At 48.8% G+C, this 18,308-nt stretch overlaps 1 protein-coding gene across 9 annotated transcripts in view; it reads left to right on the forward strand.

Annotated features, from left to right (window-relative positions):
* Window positions 1–18,308, forward strand: part of TLE4 (TLE family member 4, transcriptional corepressor) — a 127,667-nt gene that overhangs the window by 38,033 nt on the left and 71,326 nt on the right. For 7 of the 9 annotated variants that reach the window (XM_007668214.4, XM_007668213.4, XM_007668215.4 and 4 more), the window contains exon 6: window positions 15,316–15,390. The exons of the other annotated variants lie outside the window; for them this stretch is intronic. In XM_007668214.4, the coding sequence (XP_007666404.1) occupies window positions 15,316–15,390 (75 nt within the window). The remainder of the gene's footprint in view (window positions 1–15,315; window positions 15,391–18,308) is intronic. 9 annotated transcript variants of the gene reach the window in all.

Consider the following 18,308-nt stretch of genomic DNA (forward strand, 5'->3'; position numbering starts at 1 on the left):
TAGGTTTTCACCGCTCTGGCGGCTTTCCTCCTCCTGCTTGTAGGTGCGTTGGCCTCCGCTCCTAAGCCTGCGGCCCGAAAGCGCCTATCAATCATGTGGAGCAAGGCTTTCTGAGGACCAGACGGAGCAGTGCAAACTGCTCTCCTGGCGCCCGACGTACCCTTGCCACCCGTGGAAACCCCGGACAAGGTAAGCGTCCTGCGCCGACCACAGCACCCACTGCCCCTCTCCCAGTTCCCTCACTCTTGTTCGCTGCATCCACCTCAGCCTAGTCAGGAAAGAAGCCTGATTTTCTTGGTCCAGGCTCCTCCTGCTCTGCCTCCACCAGGCCCTTCCCTTCCGTGCCCCTACCCAAGTGGGTCCTTTTGCAGCAAGAGGCATGGGATGGAGACCCCCCCTCCACCCCTTTCCACTCTCCCCCTGCCCACCCCACCCCCGACCAGGGATCCATCCCGCTCCCTCTCTCCTCACTCCCTCTTCCTGGCAAGCAGGCCATCCTGTGGAGCAGGAGTAGACAGTATCCTGAGAAATCCGTTTTATGGAGATCCTGGAGAAGATGGAGGAAGACAGAGCCGTCCAAAGGCTGCCCTTGTGCCCAAGCCCACAGAATTGGAGTGAGACCGCACCTCTCCACCGAGGACGTCCAAGTCCATGGCTCCATCCCACCACAAGATCTTGGGAGAGAATTGTACGTGAGAGGGAAACGCTCTCCAAAAGCGGTTTTGTCCAAGATGGCCTGGTGAGCGAGCAAAAACCCAGTGCTTAAGCCCCCTAAATGCAGCTGTATGTTGAGTGGCCACCTACTCTGCCCAATGCCAAAGAGGTCTGGGGGTCAAAGCCAAGAAAAGTTTGCCCTCAGACACACGCCCAGTCATGAAGTTGATTACTGACGATGGATCGGACACCGGGATCCTTTGACTTCCGGCACTAAGGGATCTCTGTGGTGGACTGGCCGACTTTCTGGCCGAGTCCCTCTAAATGCACCTAGTTGACTTCCTGAAAATGACAAAATCAGAAATCATGGTTCTGACGATTGGCAAGGGAGACCTGCCTGGCTAGAGCCTGGACACCATCCCTATGGGCAATCTGATATGGAAATAGAGTCTCAAATCTACTTTAAGTGAGACCAGAGAGGTCCCCCCCTCTCCTCTTGAAGTGGAACAGCGGGACCTCTATGAAGGAAGTGAGGGTCCTCATTCTGCCCTTCCCCACTGACGTCAGGTAGCCCGAGGCCTAGATTGGGCCAGAGCGATGGCCAGGTCCCATCATTCCATCGCATCTGACCCAAAGCAAACACCTCAGCTTTTGAGAGAAATGTCACACTTCTGGGATAAGGTTCTGCTATTCAGGTTAACTTCGGCCCCTTAGGAATGATTCAGGAAGAAGGAAAATCCAGGAGTTCCTTTACCTGGCTTGCCTGGTTCATCCAGGGCTGATGAGATCAGTAAGTCTGGAGAAACTAAACTCCCTCCCCGCTGCCTCTCCCCCACCTCCAGAAACACTTTCACAGCTAGCCTTCAAACAGAACCTCCCGAAATCTGGGCCAGACTTTGGGAGACCTCCATACCAAGCAGTTCTCCCCACAGAGGCACCGCAGACAGTGTGGGGGGCTCACACTCAAGGGTAGCCAAATCTCCACATTAATCCTGGCTCTGCCAGTTGCTTGCTGTGTGACCTTGGGCAAGTTCTCTTGCCCCTTGGGCACTTCTCTGTGCCCCAGTTTCTTCAACTGTAAAATGGGGGTTAAATCCTACTCCCTCCTACTTAGAATTTTGAGCCCCATGTGGAACAGGGTCTGTGTCCAACCTGATAAACTTGTATCTACCCCAGTGCTTGGAACAGTGCTTGACACGTAGTGAGCATTTACCAAATCCCCCCCCCCCCCCCGAAAAAGCAGCAAACAAACGAAAAAGCAAACACATCCTAGAGATAAAAGCCCTCCACTCAGGTCAACCCTTCATGGTCCAAATGGGATCTCAGGAACTGATACGTTTTTTCTCTAGGTAAAGGGGGAGCTTTGTTCAGAGATACTGTGAGAGTTTGGCAGAGGGCTTTCCAGAACAGGGCTGGGCTAGAAGCCCCCTACCTATCAGGAGCTCAAAACCCATTTGCAGTCCAGTCGCCTTCCCACAGGAGAGTGCTCACAAAGCAGCTGACTGACAGACGGGCCACAGGAGAGAATCGAGGGACCCGACTCTTCTGCTCACGTCTGTCAAGACCACAGATGTCTTCGCGTCCCCTGGGACAAGGGCCTCCTCTCAACAATTCCCCCGACTCCCCTCGGCTCCCAGACTTTCCCCCAGCTGATGACCCAACTGGGTTTCCTCCGTCGTGGAAGTGGCAGGAGACAGATCCATCAGGCTCACCCATGGGCCGGGCCACCTCCAGGACCGGGGCGAGCTGAAGCCGGCTGCACGCCTTCTCAACCTCACTCCCGGAAGCCAAGGGGGAGTGGTGCTCAGTCCCAAGAAATCGATCCTCAAGGGAAAGTGCCCAGGGGGCACTTATTTCCTGTCCAATGTGCGCCCTGGGCCCGATGCTGAGAACCACCTCCTCCTAGAATGGTCCATGTTCAACAGGACATCGATCAAGTTGCCCCTCGCAGCTCCCTCTGTCCTTCACCAGGCTTGGAAGGTACCTCACTGGCATTCTCCATCTCGGATATCCAGTTCGGCGCCCCCACCCTCCGTTTACCTAAGGATGACCAAGCTGCCGCCCGTCTCATGGGACCCAGATGTTACCCTCACGCAACTGACCCAGGAGCCCTGGGAACGGCTGAGCTAAGATAGGTCACTTATCAGTCCTCGTAGCTGTGACCTCGTCTGGATGGATGGGCAAGCTGCCGGCTCTGGTTTCCTACCTTCCTCAGGCTGAAATCTGTGAAGACCGGGACATTGGGTGCCTCCTGAAGATGACAGCTCAACTTCACCTGAACCTCAACTCCTTCCAGCCGCTTTCCCTCGAGCTCGTCGGGACAGCCGAGAAGCCCTTCCGGTGGGGCCCGAGCTACAAGCCGAGCGGGCCGAAGGACCTCTGGCAACAGAAGCCGCCCTTTGTCCCTTTTGGCCGCCACTCCGTGGGTCAGCCCCTCCCCAAACGGACTCTGCCTGAATAGGCTTCCCACCGACCGGCCAGGTGATGGGGTGTTCACCCCCTTTCCCGCTCCCGCCCTCCTGGGACAAGACCCCGCAGCCACCCAAGTGACACGTCTACACTGCGAACCTTTACCCGAGCCTGATACCTGGCCCAGAATCTCACTGGGGCTGTCGGGCCCTCCAGAAACTCTCTGTGGCCCACTCTTCCCCCTCCCATTCCCCCCCACCCCTCCCCATCTGGGGCCCAGCCAGAGGCTCCCTAGTCTTCCTGTTAGATGAGCCGACGAGGCCTTTACCCAGATCTGGGAGAAACAAAGGTTACTCCCAGGTAACTTTGATTCTCGGAAGGTGTTTGGCCCCGTCAGCTCATAGGGACTGACCCCAACCCTCTCCCTGTAGATACACGGTGCGTGGACTGTATATCTGAGTAACCTCTCAATTGTATTTTTCCAGTAAACTTCACTACCTCCCGCTCCGGGCGGAGAAAGGAAATCTGGAAAGGGAGGGGCTACCCTGTGCAGGTACCCTGGGGGGGTGGTCTCCGGTCTCCTCCCTGGCAGGGCAGCCCCCGAAGCTTTTCACAGCAGTTTCCGAAGGATCCCTCCCCAATCGACGTGGCAACGAGACCGACGCCTTCGGCGGACAGAGGCCGCAGGTAAGTAACCTGTGTTTTCTGCATCCACACGCCTGTTTGTCATTTTGTAGCTCTTGCTCTTTCGCAGCGACGTGCTTGTTGTACAGTTTCGACCGAAGTATGTTGGGGAGGGGGAACGGGAGGAGGAGGAGGAAGTTGGTGGTGATAGAGGGTCAGGGAACCACCAGTGGGCTCAGAAGATAAGAACGTGTGCAATGTCATTCTCTGGTCAGACCAACGGCCCATCTCGCTTGGGATCCCTTCCCGTACTATGGTGGCCGGATCCCGGGAGGAAGGTGTTGTTGCCCCCCTTGACCTTGAGCTGGGTTGTCTTGGGAGCTACAGTTAGAAGAGAAGTGACGGTCCCAGGAGAGGTGACCAAAAAGGCAGCCTCTCTCCCCCACCCCTGGCCACAGGGAGGATCCGGGGTGTCGCTTCAAAGTAAGAAACAGCGACATCCCTGCAGGGCTAGTTTTCTTTGAATATCTGGGCCAGAAATCTCTTAGTTCTAGTCGTTGCTCAGTGAATGATCTAGGGCCATGACAATCTTGACTAACTTGTTTGGGAAGCTTTCCGCTTGACCGGTCAAACTCACGCTTGCACATCTCTCCAGTGAGGGTTGGCCTGGCCTATTGTTTTTTTCCCCCAATCTTATGTTCACTTTTATGTGGGTTTTCTGGGCATCAGAGTGCCCCACCCTCCATCCCAAGACCCAGCGGACAGTGAGGTGAACAGAGGAAATGGGGCAGATTCTTAGAGTGAAATTCTACTTCCTGTCTTTTGGAGACATGTGGAAAAATCTGGCAGTTGGATTCTGGCAGAGCCAGGGTTGAAGGTCCTTGACCTAGTTTTCGATAACAACTCTCTTGTGCCATGTTCTCACTGCCAAGATAGCAGAGGTGATTTTCAAAATGTTTTTTACTTAGAAATGAGGAAAAGAGGAATTATGCCTTTAGCCAAGTGAAGTGCAGCTTGCTTGAAGATAATTGTAGTCAGGGAAGGGGTTTAGCATCTGAAATCCAGTTGTCTTAAAGTAAGCACAAAGCTTTTTTTCTTCTATTGACCTTCTTTCTTTTTCTCCCCTCACACTCCTTTTTTTTTGTTTTTTATTGTTGTTTAGTGTCTATAGTTTTTGGGGATCACAAGTTCCATATTTTGTAAAAACAAAAACCAAATAATTGCTATATAGTTCCAGGACTAATGACAGGCATTAGACAAGTTTTTTCCACCTTACTTCTCTAGAGAAGTAGATTCTCTAGTTGCAGAAACTCTGCATGTGTGCGTCTGTATATAGAGACACACTGCACATATATACACACTCTGTGTATAGTAGTCTCCTTTTAAAATGTCAATACATGTGAGAAATGATTTTGGTATCGATCATGAATTTCAGAAGTGGAATAGATGAAGTAATAGCAGCCTCTGAAATTTCAAGAGTTATGGCCCGCCCATCTCCTCTCTCAAGGCTGCTCAGGGATCCAATTGCTGGCACTGAGCTTTCTGGAGAGGGCTACCCTAGCAGTTCAGAGGCCTGGATCTTAATTAGAAAGTCTCATTCCTCTTCTCAGTGCTTTTGTCAATCTGCAGCTTTGCTTTCTTTTCTTCCTTTTTCCCTTCTCAGTATCTTGAGGGCAGGGTGAGTCCAGCCTCTCTTCCTCCTCCTATTTCCACCCCTCCCTACTTTGCTCCTTTGAGAAATTTCCACCTTTTCCCAAAAGCAAACTCTCAAGGCTGCCACAGGGGCAGAATCCCCTCCCCCTCTCTGGAAGAAAGTCCTGAAAAGTAGGGGATGAACATCCAGTCCTGCCCCTTGCTCGTTGTGTGACCTTGGGCAAGTCACTTCATTTGCCTGTGCCTTGGTTTCCTCATCTATAAAAAGGGGATGAAATATCTGTTCTCCCGTCCCCTTAAACTGTGAACCCCATGTGAGACAGGGATTGTGCCTGACCTGGTAATCTTGTATCGACCCTGGAACTCTGTACGGCGCTTGGCACCTAGACAGCACTTAACAAATGCCCCCATTATTATTAGAAGTGTGGGTCCCCTGTGTACTCTCTCCTTCCTCTTTCCTCACCGCCCCCTTTGAAGTACCCTAGGGCACTCCGTCTTTTTCACCTCAATCTTCTAGGTACTTGATACAGTCTGATGATGCCCAATCTCATCTCTGAGAAGAAAACTCACCAAGAAAACATAGCCACTAGCCTCAGAACTGATGAAGTTGTGGGCTGTGGGTAGGTAGGTAGGCTTTCTACAGGAGGATTCCCCCTCGAATTCCTTGAATTTACCCTCACACTAAGAACTGTTCACCCATGATGACTAAGTGCACAATAGTCAAGGCCCAGGGGCTACAGACTAGAAAAAAACAAAAAAAAATCCCCAAACTCCCAGAGTGTTTGATGTGACCAAAGCCCAGTTCTCAGACAACCCGTACCTTCCTGTAGAGGAAGGTGCTCAGTCAAATACCCTTGATGGATCAATCAATCGATTGAGGATTACTTGATTGAAGAAAGACTGGGAGCCTCTCCGACAGTGGGCTCTCAGTGATCTCTCCTTTGGCATCCCTTCTGGGAGTCAGGAGACCTGAGTTCTAATTCTGGCTCTGCCACTTATAGCCCTGTGATCTTAGGCAAGGTCACTTCACTTCTCTGGCCTCGGTTCCCTCATCTGTAAAATGGTGATTCAGTACCTCTGTTCCCTCCTATTTAGAATGTGAGCCCTGTGTGGGACCTGATTATCTCATATCTACTCCATTGCTTAGTACAGTGTTTATCTCATAGTGCATGCTTAATGAACATTGTTATTGTTGTTATTAATATGACATGACAGAGCAGGCCACTCTCTGTGGCCCCACCAAGCATCCCATTGTCACTTTTGGAGACAGAACACCATGATGGAAGGGCCATTGGGTCTGAACCGGGAATGGCATTGCACAAGGTCTGATTAAATAGGTTTTAAGATCCGTGTTCCATATTGGCCACCTGGGAACATCCACCAGGTATAAAGAAATCAATGTGGGGAGACTGGTTTGCTAGCACAAATGCCCTGTGGAACTTGTACTTGAGAAAGGCTTTTTCTATTCCAGGTTCTTCCTGATCCCAAAGAAATCCATGTGGGGGACAGAGACTATTCTTAGGCCGGAGGGAGTTCAACGAAAGTAAAAAATAACCGAGAACATATGAAGGTGGCCTCCCTGGGAAAGATCTCTTCCCCCATTGAAAAGGGGGCTCACATGTCCTTATGTTCTGGACTTTAGAAAACATTTTCGGCCACATAACTGTCCTCTTCAGGCCTGGGAATTACCTTAGGCCCCTGGTCCATTAGGTTGACTTTGGTTCTGCATGTGTCCCCGTGCAGCGTCTTGTGTTTTCGGGCAAGTTTCCCCTCACCTGGCTGGGCCTGACTTGACAACTGCCCACCAAAAAGCTCGCCTGGCCCAGGGTAGGGTCCTGGGCATTTCGCAAGCCTTGTGAACCAGATATGCTGGAGTCAGGAACTCTCAGTGGTAACTGTGTCCTGGATGTTGGCATTCATGATGGATGATGAGCTCCTTACGACACACCATTTCATGAGTCGCCCCAAATTTGAAGAGACGTATACACAGGTGCCCTGGTTCTCAAATTGGCACATGGACTCTGCACTCTCAGCAGCTCCCTGGCCTGTGGATATTCCAGACTTGCGTACTTCCTTCCTCTGTTTGCCTCCCTTCAGGAGGCATACCCTCACATCCGGATTCCTGAAATGAGAGCCGTCCTCAACCCTGTACAAACGGCTGGCACTGGTTCAGACCCACAAACTGGCCACCTTGTTTTACACTGGAAAAAAATAAAGGGAAAATGCCGAAGGGCAAAGACATGTGGCGGATATGACAACAGACCTTGGGATGTGGCTCCCAAATGCCAGCATCCGGCCTGGCAGGCAGAGACACTTCTTGCCACCAGACTTGACTGAGACAAGAAAACCCTCCCTACCCCCTAAACCAGGCAGTAGTGACAGACCTCTTCCAAAAACAGGGTCTCTTCAGGACTCTTATCACTGCCCAGAAACACTAGCAGGCACTGCCCTGATCCCAGCTGCCTTCTCCCAGATGATCACCAGAATGAAGCCGTTAAGCAAAAAAATCAGGAAGGGGGGGAAGGGGGAGAGAAAGGGCCAATGAATCCCTGCATAACACCCTTAGCCTTGGTTGGCCCCACTGAACTGAAAACTGACATCCACCTTTTGATTAGAGGTTCTGGTTCTCTGATCCCTTTGGTCGTTTTGTCCTGAGAAGGGAGAACTGGACTGGTGGAGAGTGAGTGTGGGCAGTTCTCCTGGCCAGAAAAGGGTCCACTGGGCACTTCTGGAATATATTTTTTCACCCGAGACAATCAGGCCTCTGGACAACTACCTCAAGGACCCGACACCCTATTTGATTCTTCCTAAACTATTGGAAGACGGGTCTGTTCATCAGTCCTTGATTCGCTAGTGTTTTTCCCCACTCCCCACCTCCCTGTCTCTAACCCTCGGCTGGCCTGCTGCCACTAACCGTGCTTTCTAAGTGACCTGCAGGTCAGGGTGATCGCCCGCCCCTATTCTCAGGTGATGAAGCCACGGCCCTTGCATCACAGGAGATGAGGACGCCGGCAGGAAATCGCACCCTGCCGTCCGGCCTCTGCGTGTTGAGGCACTCCTGTCCTCACTCATCACCCATCCCTATGGGAGGCAGGAGTCTAGAAGAAGGCGGGAGATGGGATGGTGGTCTGCAACAGCACATAACAGTGGTCCTGGCCCAACAACTGTTGTCACTCTCCAACTGTGAGAGAAGCAATTTCTCCTTCACCCTTTTTCGCCAAGTTTCTTGGGAAACCATTGGAAGTTCTGTTGAGGTTTCATTACTGAGGAATTCACCAAATCCCAGTCCCTGTGTACATTAGTTATCTGTTAAAGTTCCAGAGGCTAGAAAGGAAGTGCACTGTTGCGTTGTGAATCTTAAGCACTTATACAGTCTCTGAAGGGGCTCTATTCACAAATATACACTTTGCTTTGCTCAGGGCATGTGGTGGTAAATATTTGTGTCTCTGCGTGAGAGTCTCATCTCATTCAAATTCCCCTAATCAGTATGTGCCCTCCACTCTGAGGTGAAGGTAAAGAGATGACATCTAACGGTTGAAATATCTATGTAACTAGTGGAACAATATTGTCATTTGGATACCTACTGCAGAAGAAATGTGGGCCCTCGTTTGGACTTGACTCATGAACCTACTTCAGTTGGAAAGAAAACCAATCTATTTTGGTTGTTTATGAAATTTCCTTGCATTCTAAAAGGCCGTTTGAGCGTCTAGGTGAATACGGGACTGAATTGCTGTGTACCACCTTTTGCACGTGTAGTGTAATTGTGAAATGGGAGTTGAAAAATGTGATCAGTCACCTTAATATTGTGCCTGGGGGAAAATGAGCCAAAATACAGTGGTTACATGCACCAATGGCAACGCTCTTGACTCATAATAGCACCAGGTTAACTCATCTTATTGCTTGTTAACTTTGTAAGGAATCAATGACTGGTGGTAACGCAGTTTGATGCAGGAGATCTTGGCTGAAATCACCAGAGAGTCTCCTGATAAGGATGGAGTTAACGTGCGTCACCGTCAGAGGCCCTCTGCAAATGGCATCCATTAGGCAGCCCCACGCACCTGGCTTATATACCCGTCCATCTGGTACAGCTCAGTCAGTGTGTTGCGTAATGCATTGTGATGGCGCTGTATATTTTGTTACCGGAGAATCCCAGGACGCATCGCAGAAATGGCTACGCGGCTAACGGTGGCATTAGCTCTGCCTTCTAGTTTTCTATCGAAGATAAGCTGTAAAGCCTTTCAGGCTAGGTAGCCAGCTTCTGGGCACTTAGTAGCTACACTTACTACTTTGGCGGAACAATAAATGCGCTCATCTGAGGCGAGAACAACTATCCTTTCCCCGGTTCCAGCACTGACTCGCCGAGGGGCTGAAGAAAACGGGAGTCTCTCTGAGCCTCCTTTTTCTCAGTTGTAAAATGGGTGTCAGTGAGAAATCTGTAAAACGCCTTTAGGTACCTGATGAGCAGTACCCTATAAAAACAAGCCCAGATGAACTCCCCACTTGCTTTTTTCTTTCCTCCTTTCCCTCTCTCCCGTCCTGCCCCGCCCCCAACCCCCCAAAAAGAAAGAAAATCTGAGAGAATTTTTCAGAGGACAATCCAGCCTGAATCCCTCTCAAAGTCCCGCAGAGGCAAAAAAAAAACCACAGGCAGTGCCTGCGTCTGGGGAGGGAGGTGAGTCCTGGCTGGGATTGGATGCCCCTTCTAGTCATTCATTCATTCAATCAATTGTATTTATTAAGCCCTTACTTTGTGCAGAGCACTGTACTAAGCCCACTGGCCTCGTTCACCAGGCTAGATTGGAAGCTCTCCGAGGGCAGGGAGCAGGTCTTTTTCTTTGACTGGGCTCTTCCACTTAGGAGCAGGTCTTTTTCTTTAATTGGACTCTTGCACTTACCTACTGCAAGGCCTGCAGACTCAGTGATATCAAATGTCTGAGCTGTCCAGGTAGGTGCCATCAGCCGATCAGTGATATTTATTGAATGCTTACTGCTTATGGAGAGTCCTGTGCAACAGAGTTGGTAGACACGATCCCTGTCCTCAAGACGTTTACGGTCTAATAACGATGATACTTGTTGAGCACTTACTATGGGCCCAGCACTGTTCTAAGCGCTGGGGCAGATATGAGACAATGAGGTCAGACACAGTCCCCAATCCAAATGGGGATAACAGTCCAAGTAAGAGGGAGTAGAATTTAGTTCACATTTTACAGATGATGAAACGGAGGCTCAGAGAAGTGAAGTGACTTGCTCGAGATCACACAGCAGACAAGTGGTGGAGCTGGGATTAGATCAGGCCCGTGCTCTTTCTGCTATGCCACAGTGCTTCCCTACTTGGGCTGTTCAACCCTGCCATGACTTTCTGGTGCTTCTATCACAGCCTAATTTTTTTCTACTGTAAGAAAAAAAGATGGCAATATATCCCAATTTCGTTTGTGCAGTTGACCAGTGATTTCAATTCAGTTTGATTGAGTCTTTGATCCTCTCAGAGGCCCCTGTCACAGGCTGTCCCTTTCCAACTTGACTAACCATATCCATAATAACCATATTAACCAGTTAATTTCACTCTCCAGTTCTGGGTGCGCCTCGAAGATGGGGAACGGGTCTTCTGACTTGTATTACGCTCTCCCAAGGACCCTGTACAGTGATCAGTGCTCAGTGAATGCCATTTGTTGGTGGTGAAGTGCAACTCGGCATCCTCAACACATGGGTTGAGTAGTCGAGCCGAAGGACATGTTGTTAGGGTGTTTCCTGCTCAGACAGGAAGAGGGAAGACAGAGAGGAAATGAGTGGATTATGGAATGGGAGGAGAACCAATCTTTAATGAAGGATCAACCAAAAAGGAAAAAGGCCCTCAGCTAGACTGTGGGTTTAAGGTGGCTTGAACATCCTAACTTTCTGAGCCCGAGAATCAGTAGAAATGGGATGAAGAAGAAATGGGGGTGGAGGAGGGCTGCCACTGTATATCAATTCGTGTGAGGGTTTTAGATTCGTCCTCAAACTTTCTTTCCCTTTCCATGGTCTTCCCTTCCTCTCTCTCCCTGTCTAGTGTAATGTTCAGTTGTCAAGTGAGCTTGGAGGGGGGCGGCGGAGGGAGAACCCACCCCCTTCTTCCCCCTGCCCCGGTCCTTGTGAAGAGAAGCACCAAATGAGCCACGGAAATCAGTGGCCTAGGTGGAGGGAGGCTGGATGCTGAAAATGAAAATGCTGGACATACAAACAGTGGTGTTCTTTTGCCGCTTTAAGAGGACAGAATTTCATCTGTGTGACGGAATAGATACTGTTTTTGTCTGTGTGTCCCTGTGCTTGTATATGTATGTGTGGCAATGATTAATAGTTACTTGCTCCAAGTGTTGAGTAGCGGTTGCCGGTTTGCATGTTGAGGAAGAGGGGAGTGGGGAGGGGAATAATCAATAGCTGTGAATCCCCGAGAGAAATTGGCCTGTGCCACTGCTCTGAAGTGGAATGAAGTCACGTGTCTGGATTGAGATCATACTCAATGATGTGTTGGGCTGTGGCTCGCCATTCCGACTGGAAATCAGCATCTGGAACAGCATTCCAGCCTGTGAACCCGCTTCCTTTTGGATCCCTTCAGGTTTTAGGGAGCATTTTCGCCCTATACCTCTTTACCCAAATGGCTCTTACACCCTAACTACCTGGGAAAGAACCTCTGCTTCGTATCCATCCTCTGCCTTACTGTGTACAAAGACCCATAAATTAAGGATTTTGCAGACAAATGATAAGGAGATAAGTTTGCTCTCCAAACACCTCCCCGCTACACACAGACGACTCTTGCGGGTGAGGTTTTATCTGTAGTCTTTTCTTGCAAAGGTGTAGGGAAAAGAGAGTTCAAAATTGGCCTAGGTTTTACAGAGAAGTAGGTGAGTTGTGTAGGGTGAGAGGAGAGGCTGTTGAGTATAAAGTCACAGGAATCGTTTGCCTTTGAAAACCTTAGCTTTTTACAGGAAATCCCCAAATTGAAAGACGCAAAATCGATGTCTTTTATTATTCGAGGCTGCCACTTTTTCTGCTAGTAGGGTAAACCAGGGGCATGGTCAGATGGATTCATTTTCTATCAGAAGCAAAAGCAGCAAACTACAGCACGTGTTAGTTTTTAGGGTTTCTCCCCCCCCCCACCCCCCCTCAGGGAGAATGAGGCCAATGCAGGTCATTCCGGGGAAATTGTTTACAGGCCAGATACAGTGATTTTTAGAAAAGGCTCCTCTGTCCAGTGGTCGCCGGAAGGACGTTTGAGATGGCCAGCAGAGGAATTACAGTGTCTAAATTCTGCAGTCAATCAATCCATCAATCATACTTATTGAGCACTTTCTGCATACAAAACTTGGGAGAGTACAGTATGACAGAGTCGGTAGACATGTTCCCTGACCACAAGGGACTTAGATTCTAGTAGGGGAGACAGACATTGTAAATAAGTAAATTACAGATAAGTGTTGTGGGGATGAGTAAAGAGTGCCAGTCCAAGTGCAAGAGTGATGCAGGAGGGGATTGGGATCAGAGGAAAAGAGGAAAAGGCCTTATTGGGGAAGGCCTTTTGGAGGAGAAGTGCTTTTAATAAGGCTTTGAAGGTGGAGAGAGTGATGGGTTTTTCAGATACGAAGGGGAAGGGAGTTCTAGGACAGTGGCAGGACGTGACGAGCAGTCGATGGTGAGGTAGAAGTGATCGAGGTATAGTGAGTAGGCTGGCATTAGAGGAGTGAACATGCTAAATCGGCAAGGTAAGATAGGAGGGGACAAAGCAATTGAGTGCTCTAAAGCTAGTGATAAAGAGTTTCCGTTGGATGCGGAGGTAGATGGGCAACCACTAGAGGTTCTTGAGAAGTGGGGAAACGTGAACTGAATGATTTTGTAGAAAAATGATCCGGGCAGCAGAATGAAGTATAGACTGGAGTGAGAAGAGACAGGGAGGTCAGCAAAGAGGCTGATGCAGTAATCAAAGCTGGCTAGGATAAATGTTTGGACTAACATGGTAGCAGTTTGGATGGAGAGGAAAGGAAGGATTTTAGCGATGTTTTGAAGGTAGAACTGACAGGATGTAGAACTAACAGAATTTGGTGACAGAATGAATATGTGAGTCGAATGAGAGAGATGAGTCAAGGGTAATGCCAAGGTTATGGGCTTAAGGGACAGAAAGGCTGGTGGTGCTATGTATGGTGTAGGAAAACAGGCTTTGGATGGCAAGGTGAGTTCTGTTATGGACACGTTAAGTTTGAGGCATCGGTGGGACATCCATGTAGAAATGTCCTGAAGACAGGAAGAAATGTGAGACTGCAGGGAAGGAGAGAATTCAGGGCTGGAGATGTAGTAGATTTGGGAATCATAGATTTGGGAATCATCGGCATAGAGATGGTAGTAGAAGCCATAGGAGTGAATGAGTTCTCCAAGGATGTGGGTGTCGATGGAGAATAGAAGAGGTCCCAAAACTGAGCCTTGAGGGATTCCCACAGTTGGCGGTGCAAAAGGGAGGAAGCTGTAGACGGTAAGCTTCTTGTGGAACGTGTCTACCAACCCTGATGCACTGGACTCTACCGAGCACCTAGTACAGTCTTCTGCACACAGTAGACACTCAATACATACCATTAATTGATTGATCATTTCAAGAAGTTGGTTGCTCTCTTTGTTCATTTGCAAGGAGAATGAGTTTCAAATCATAATCGGTCTTCCCACTTACTAGGAAAATGGCACCTCTCTATGACGGTGGCAAAAACCTGAGCCGTGGAAATGCTCTCCTTTAGAAAAGATGTATTTGCTTGAAGCTGTTCGATATTTTGGAGCGATTGCCTAAGTGGAATCTATTTCGTGTGCAAATATGGGTCTTTTGCTCTAGGCAGAGGCTTCTGGGCCAATTCATTTTGTCACATCCCTGCCTCGTCACTGAAAAGCTACGGACCTTGGGAGGCTGCGTGGCTCAGTGGATAGAGTATGGGGCTGAAGTCAGTAAGCCTGGGTTCTCATTCCCAGCTCTGCCAGTGCTCTTCTGGGTGACCGCGGACAAGTCACTTCAGCTTTCTGTGCCTCAGTTTCCATATCTGTGAAATGGGGACCACGATACCTCACAAGATTGACCTACGATCCCCGCAATTGTATCGATATTGGTTGGGTGTTTTGGGACCGCCATTTCTCTCATTTTTGAGTGCTACGATTCAGCCGTGCAAATCCATATAAGGCCCTGTCGGCGGCCACGTGTTCTTGATTGATTTTTTTAAAAGCGGTAAAGCCCTAAGGGAGCAGATTTGGCATTTTCCAGAGTCTGAATCCTGGGTCTCCCAACATCTGCTCCAGCAGATTTTGAGAGGAGGCCGAAAAGTTTCTCTGTAGTAATGGGCTGCTTTGGCGGGGAGGGGCAGCAGGGTGGGACTGAGGGAGGGAGAAAGGGGAGTACTTTTGTGGGTTTGATTGGAGAGAACTGACCGCCCTTTCGAGCGAAGCACGGAGCGGTTTGGGGAGTGAGCGAGGGGTGGGTGAAGCTGGGAGGGGACGAGGTACAACTGCAGGTCAACTTCTTTTACCAGCTGGGAGAACATAGTCACCTTCCCATCCTATTCTTTCTTTCTACCCACTCCCGCTATATCATCCATTGCTTTCTATGCGGGCACTTCCTACACTTATTGCTCCAAACACTCCAAATTCTCTCAAGCCCCCCTCTTTATCACACTGCCCCCATTCTGCTCCCTGTTTCCTACCCAGCTCTCTTGTGTCCTCACCCCTGCCTCATCATTGTTGCATCCTCACTCCCCTCCTCTTTTACACACACACACACACACACACACACACACACACACACAAACACACACGCGCGCGCACACACACACACACTCTCTCTCTCTCTCCCTCCCTCTCTCTTTCTTTCCCATTTCAGAGAGGACTGATTTCCATCCCTGCATGTGACTGAAGTTAGAAAACGTGTCTAATGCCTAGAAGACAAGTAATTTTATTCTGTTTCTGATCTTCATTTTATAGCACCAGCAACAAGTGGTGCAGGCTGTGGAACGTGCCAAGCAAGTGACCATGGCAGAACTGAACGCAATCATTGGGGTATGTGGTCTTTCCATTTTAGCTCTATTAGTATTTATAATTAGTTCTCACTTGTAACTGGATTTAATCAAGTAGGCAATAGTAGTGGACAACCAAGTGAAATTAAGTAGTTGGACTCCAGGATACAAATAAGTTACTCGTGCTGAGATATTTTTTGATCTCACTCCTGCCAGTCTGGGACTAGGGGGAATATGGGAGCGGGGAAGCATTGTCGCCTCGTGGAAAGAGCACCGGCCTGGGAGTCAGAGGAACTGGGTTCTAATCCCATATCCGCTACTCACCTGCTGTGTGACCTTGGCCAAATCCCTTAACTGCTCTGTGCTGCAGTTTCCTCAACTGTAAAATGGGGATTCATTACCTGTTCTCCCTCCTGCTTAGACTGTAAGCCCCTTGAGGAACAGGGACTGTGTCGGACCTGATGAACTTGGATCCACCCCACCGCTTAACACAGTGCTCGACACATAGTAAGCCCTTTGCACATATAAATGAACAAACAAATGTGTACTTGACTGAGTGTGGGTCCCGGAGCTCCCTCCCCACCTGCCCCCCAACTGCCTTCAGGGCTCCAGGGTTGGTCAGGAGGCAGCAGGATCTGGGAGGAGAGTACCCACTCAGCAGGAGGAAGCTGAAGACCCCAGTTCCCCCCGTGTCCCAACATGCACATGCACACACACTCTCTCTGCCCCCCACCCCCACCCCCCCACACATACACACGTACACACCTCCCTTCTGCTCACCGACATCACCAGAGTAGGGCAGGCTTCTGCTTGCTGTCTCCATCTTTCGGAGTTTGGGACATCTTTAGATTAGGACAGCCCAGCTAAAGATGATGAGGAACCTGGGGATCCTTCCCTTCTGCCAGTTACATGTCCTTCTAGTTTGGGTGGTGGGTTTATGATGGTTAAATTGTTGTTTGGCTATATTTACCCTGTTAAATCTCTCCCTGTTGTCTGTGGACATATCTCCCCCTGCCTTTTTTAGAGTGGGAGTCTCCTGTGGGCCAGGGGTTATGTATTAATTAATATCCTTTGTATAGTGCTTTGGACAAAATGCTTAACAAATACAGTAAATAGTAATCATTCGACTAAGAAGAGAAATAAGAGTGAAAGGAATAATAATGTTGGTATTTGTTAAGCGATTACTATGTGCCGAGCACTGTTCTAAGCACTGGGGTAGACACAGGGGAATCAGGTTGTCCTACGTGGGGCTCACGGTCTTAATCCCCATTTTACAGACGAGGTAACTGAGGCACCGAGAAGTCAAGTGACTTGCCCAAAGTCACACAGCTGACAAATGGCCGAGCTGGGATTCGAACCCATGACCTCTGACTCCAAAGTCCGTGCTCTTTCCACTGAGGAATCATAACCAACCCCACCCCCAAGGCCCCTGTTCTCTTGGGTTAGAATGTCTCTTTTGATATGACCCAGTTATATTCTTAATCTCCCTAATTTTTTAACACACGGTACTTTTGATCACCATGGAGTACAGACTTTTAAAATATCCTCATTTCGCTTGGTGGCTCTTCTCCTTGATGAGACTGGACAAATGTCAGTCAGGAGAGGAGTTGAGGGGGGCCGTGCTCAGTGACAGTGGGAAGAATCAGAGATACCCAATTACAGAAACTTTCCCTACCAAAACAGGAGTGAGATTGTCAAGCAGAACCCCACAAGACGCTCAGGTTTGGACAGCTGGGTGGGTTAGATTTTCTGCCCCCAGATTAAAAAAAAAAAAAAAAGTCAAAACACCCAATCTTAAGGTGTGAATGAACACTTCATAAATTAAAGGTGAGAAATCAGAGTTTCAGATCCCATTCTTCACATCTTGAATTATGCAGCTGGGGCAAGTAGCTCTTTTCAGCCATTCTATTGAACTGTACTTTCCTTTTTCTGCCCCCTCCCCAGTACTTTTTTTCTTTTGTGTATAGATTGTACATAAAAGTCTTTTCCCTTTTTTTATTCAGTGTATCAAACACTTTGAAATGCTAATTATTCCATTTTCTTTCATTAAAATTCAAATTGCTGAGTGAAGATGTGGATAAGGGTCGCGGAATAATCAATCTGAAGTGAAGATATTGCTTCAATTATGCCTCTGTCTTTTAACAAGGAAATCAGAACTCTCTGATCATTGCTGACGGTGAAACAGAGCAATAGTCTGATTGTGGCTTGTTTTTAATAGGCTATTTCCAACTCTATTTGTGTCCCTCTGACCACAAGAAAATACTGGTAGTCAATTAGAAGATATAAATGGAAAAGAGTAACCTTTATTTCCTCTGAAGTACCCCTTGGAAAGAAGGGGATGAATCAGAGCGAGTCGTGTAGACTCATGAATAACATTGGTTGTACGTCTTTTACGCTCCAGTGGGGCGAGTGGGAGATGAATACATTTCCCAATTAGTTTTCATTACCTAACCCCAAATCCTGCCTCTTCTATTAACATTCTTTGAATAAAGGAAGTGGTGAAAGGTTGGATTCGAAAAGAGATACGTGTATGGACCAGGCATGTATGCACAGAGAGAATATGTGGTAGCCCAAACGTCATGCGTGTGTGTGTGTGTGTGTGTGTGTTGTGATTGTTTTTTTGTTCCCAAATGTCAGGTGGAGCAGAAGGGACGTTGCATGTCTTTTCTAGGAGAATGAAGGCTATTGATGTAGGATGTCTTGAATGAATGCCATTGGAAAGGGGGTTGTTCATTCAATTCCCAGCTTAGGAATTACTGTTTTTGTGAAGACCAGATCACAGAAACTCTGTCTAGGTAAAGTAGTACTTTTTGCTTTTAGTAGGAGGGCAGAATTTTCTATGTTTTACTTATTCTGCTCTAGTTTCCCATTTCCTGGTTGGCAGAGATCCCGTTTCACCGGTTAGGGTTATCTGTTATTTTGGGAAATGAAAGTTCAGCGTATGCCTTTCCTTCCTCCCCA

The sequence above is a fragment of the Ornithorhynchus anatinus genome, chromosome X5 (assembly GCF_004115215.2).
Source record: "Ornithorhynchus anatinus isolate Pmale09 chromosome X5, mOrnAna1.pri.v4, whole genome shotgun sequence".
NCBI classification, from domain to species: domain Eukaryota; kingdom Metazoa; phylum Chordata; class Mammalia; order Monotremata; family Ornithorhynchidae; genus Ornithorhynchus; species Ornithorhynchus anatinus.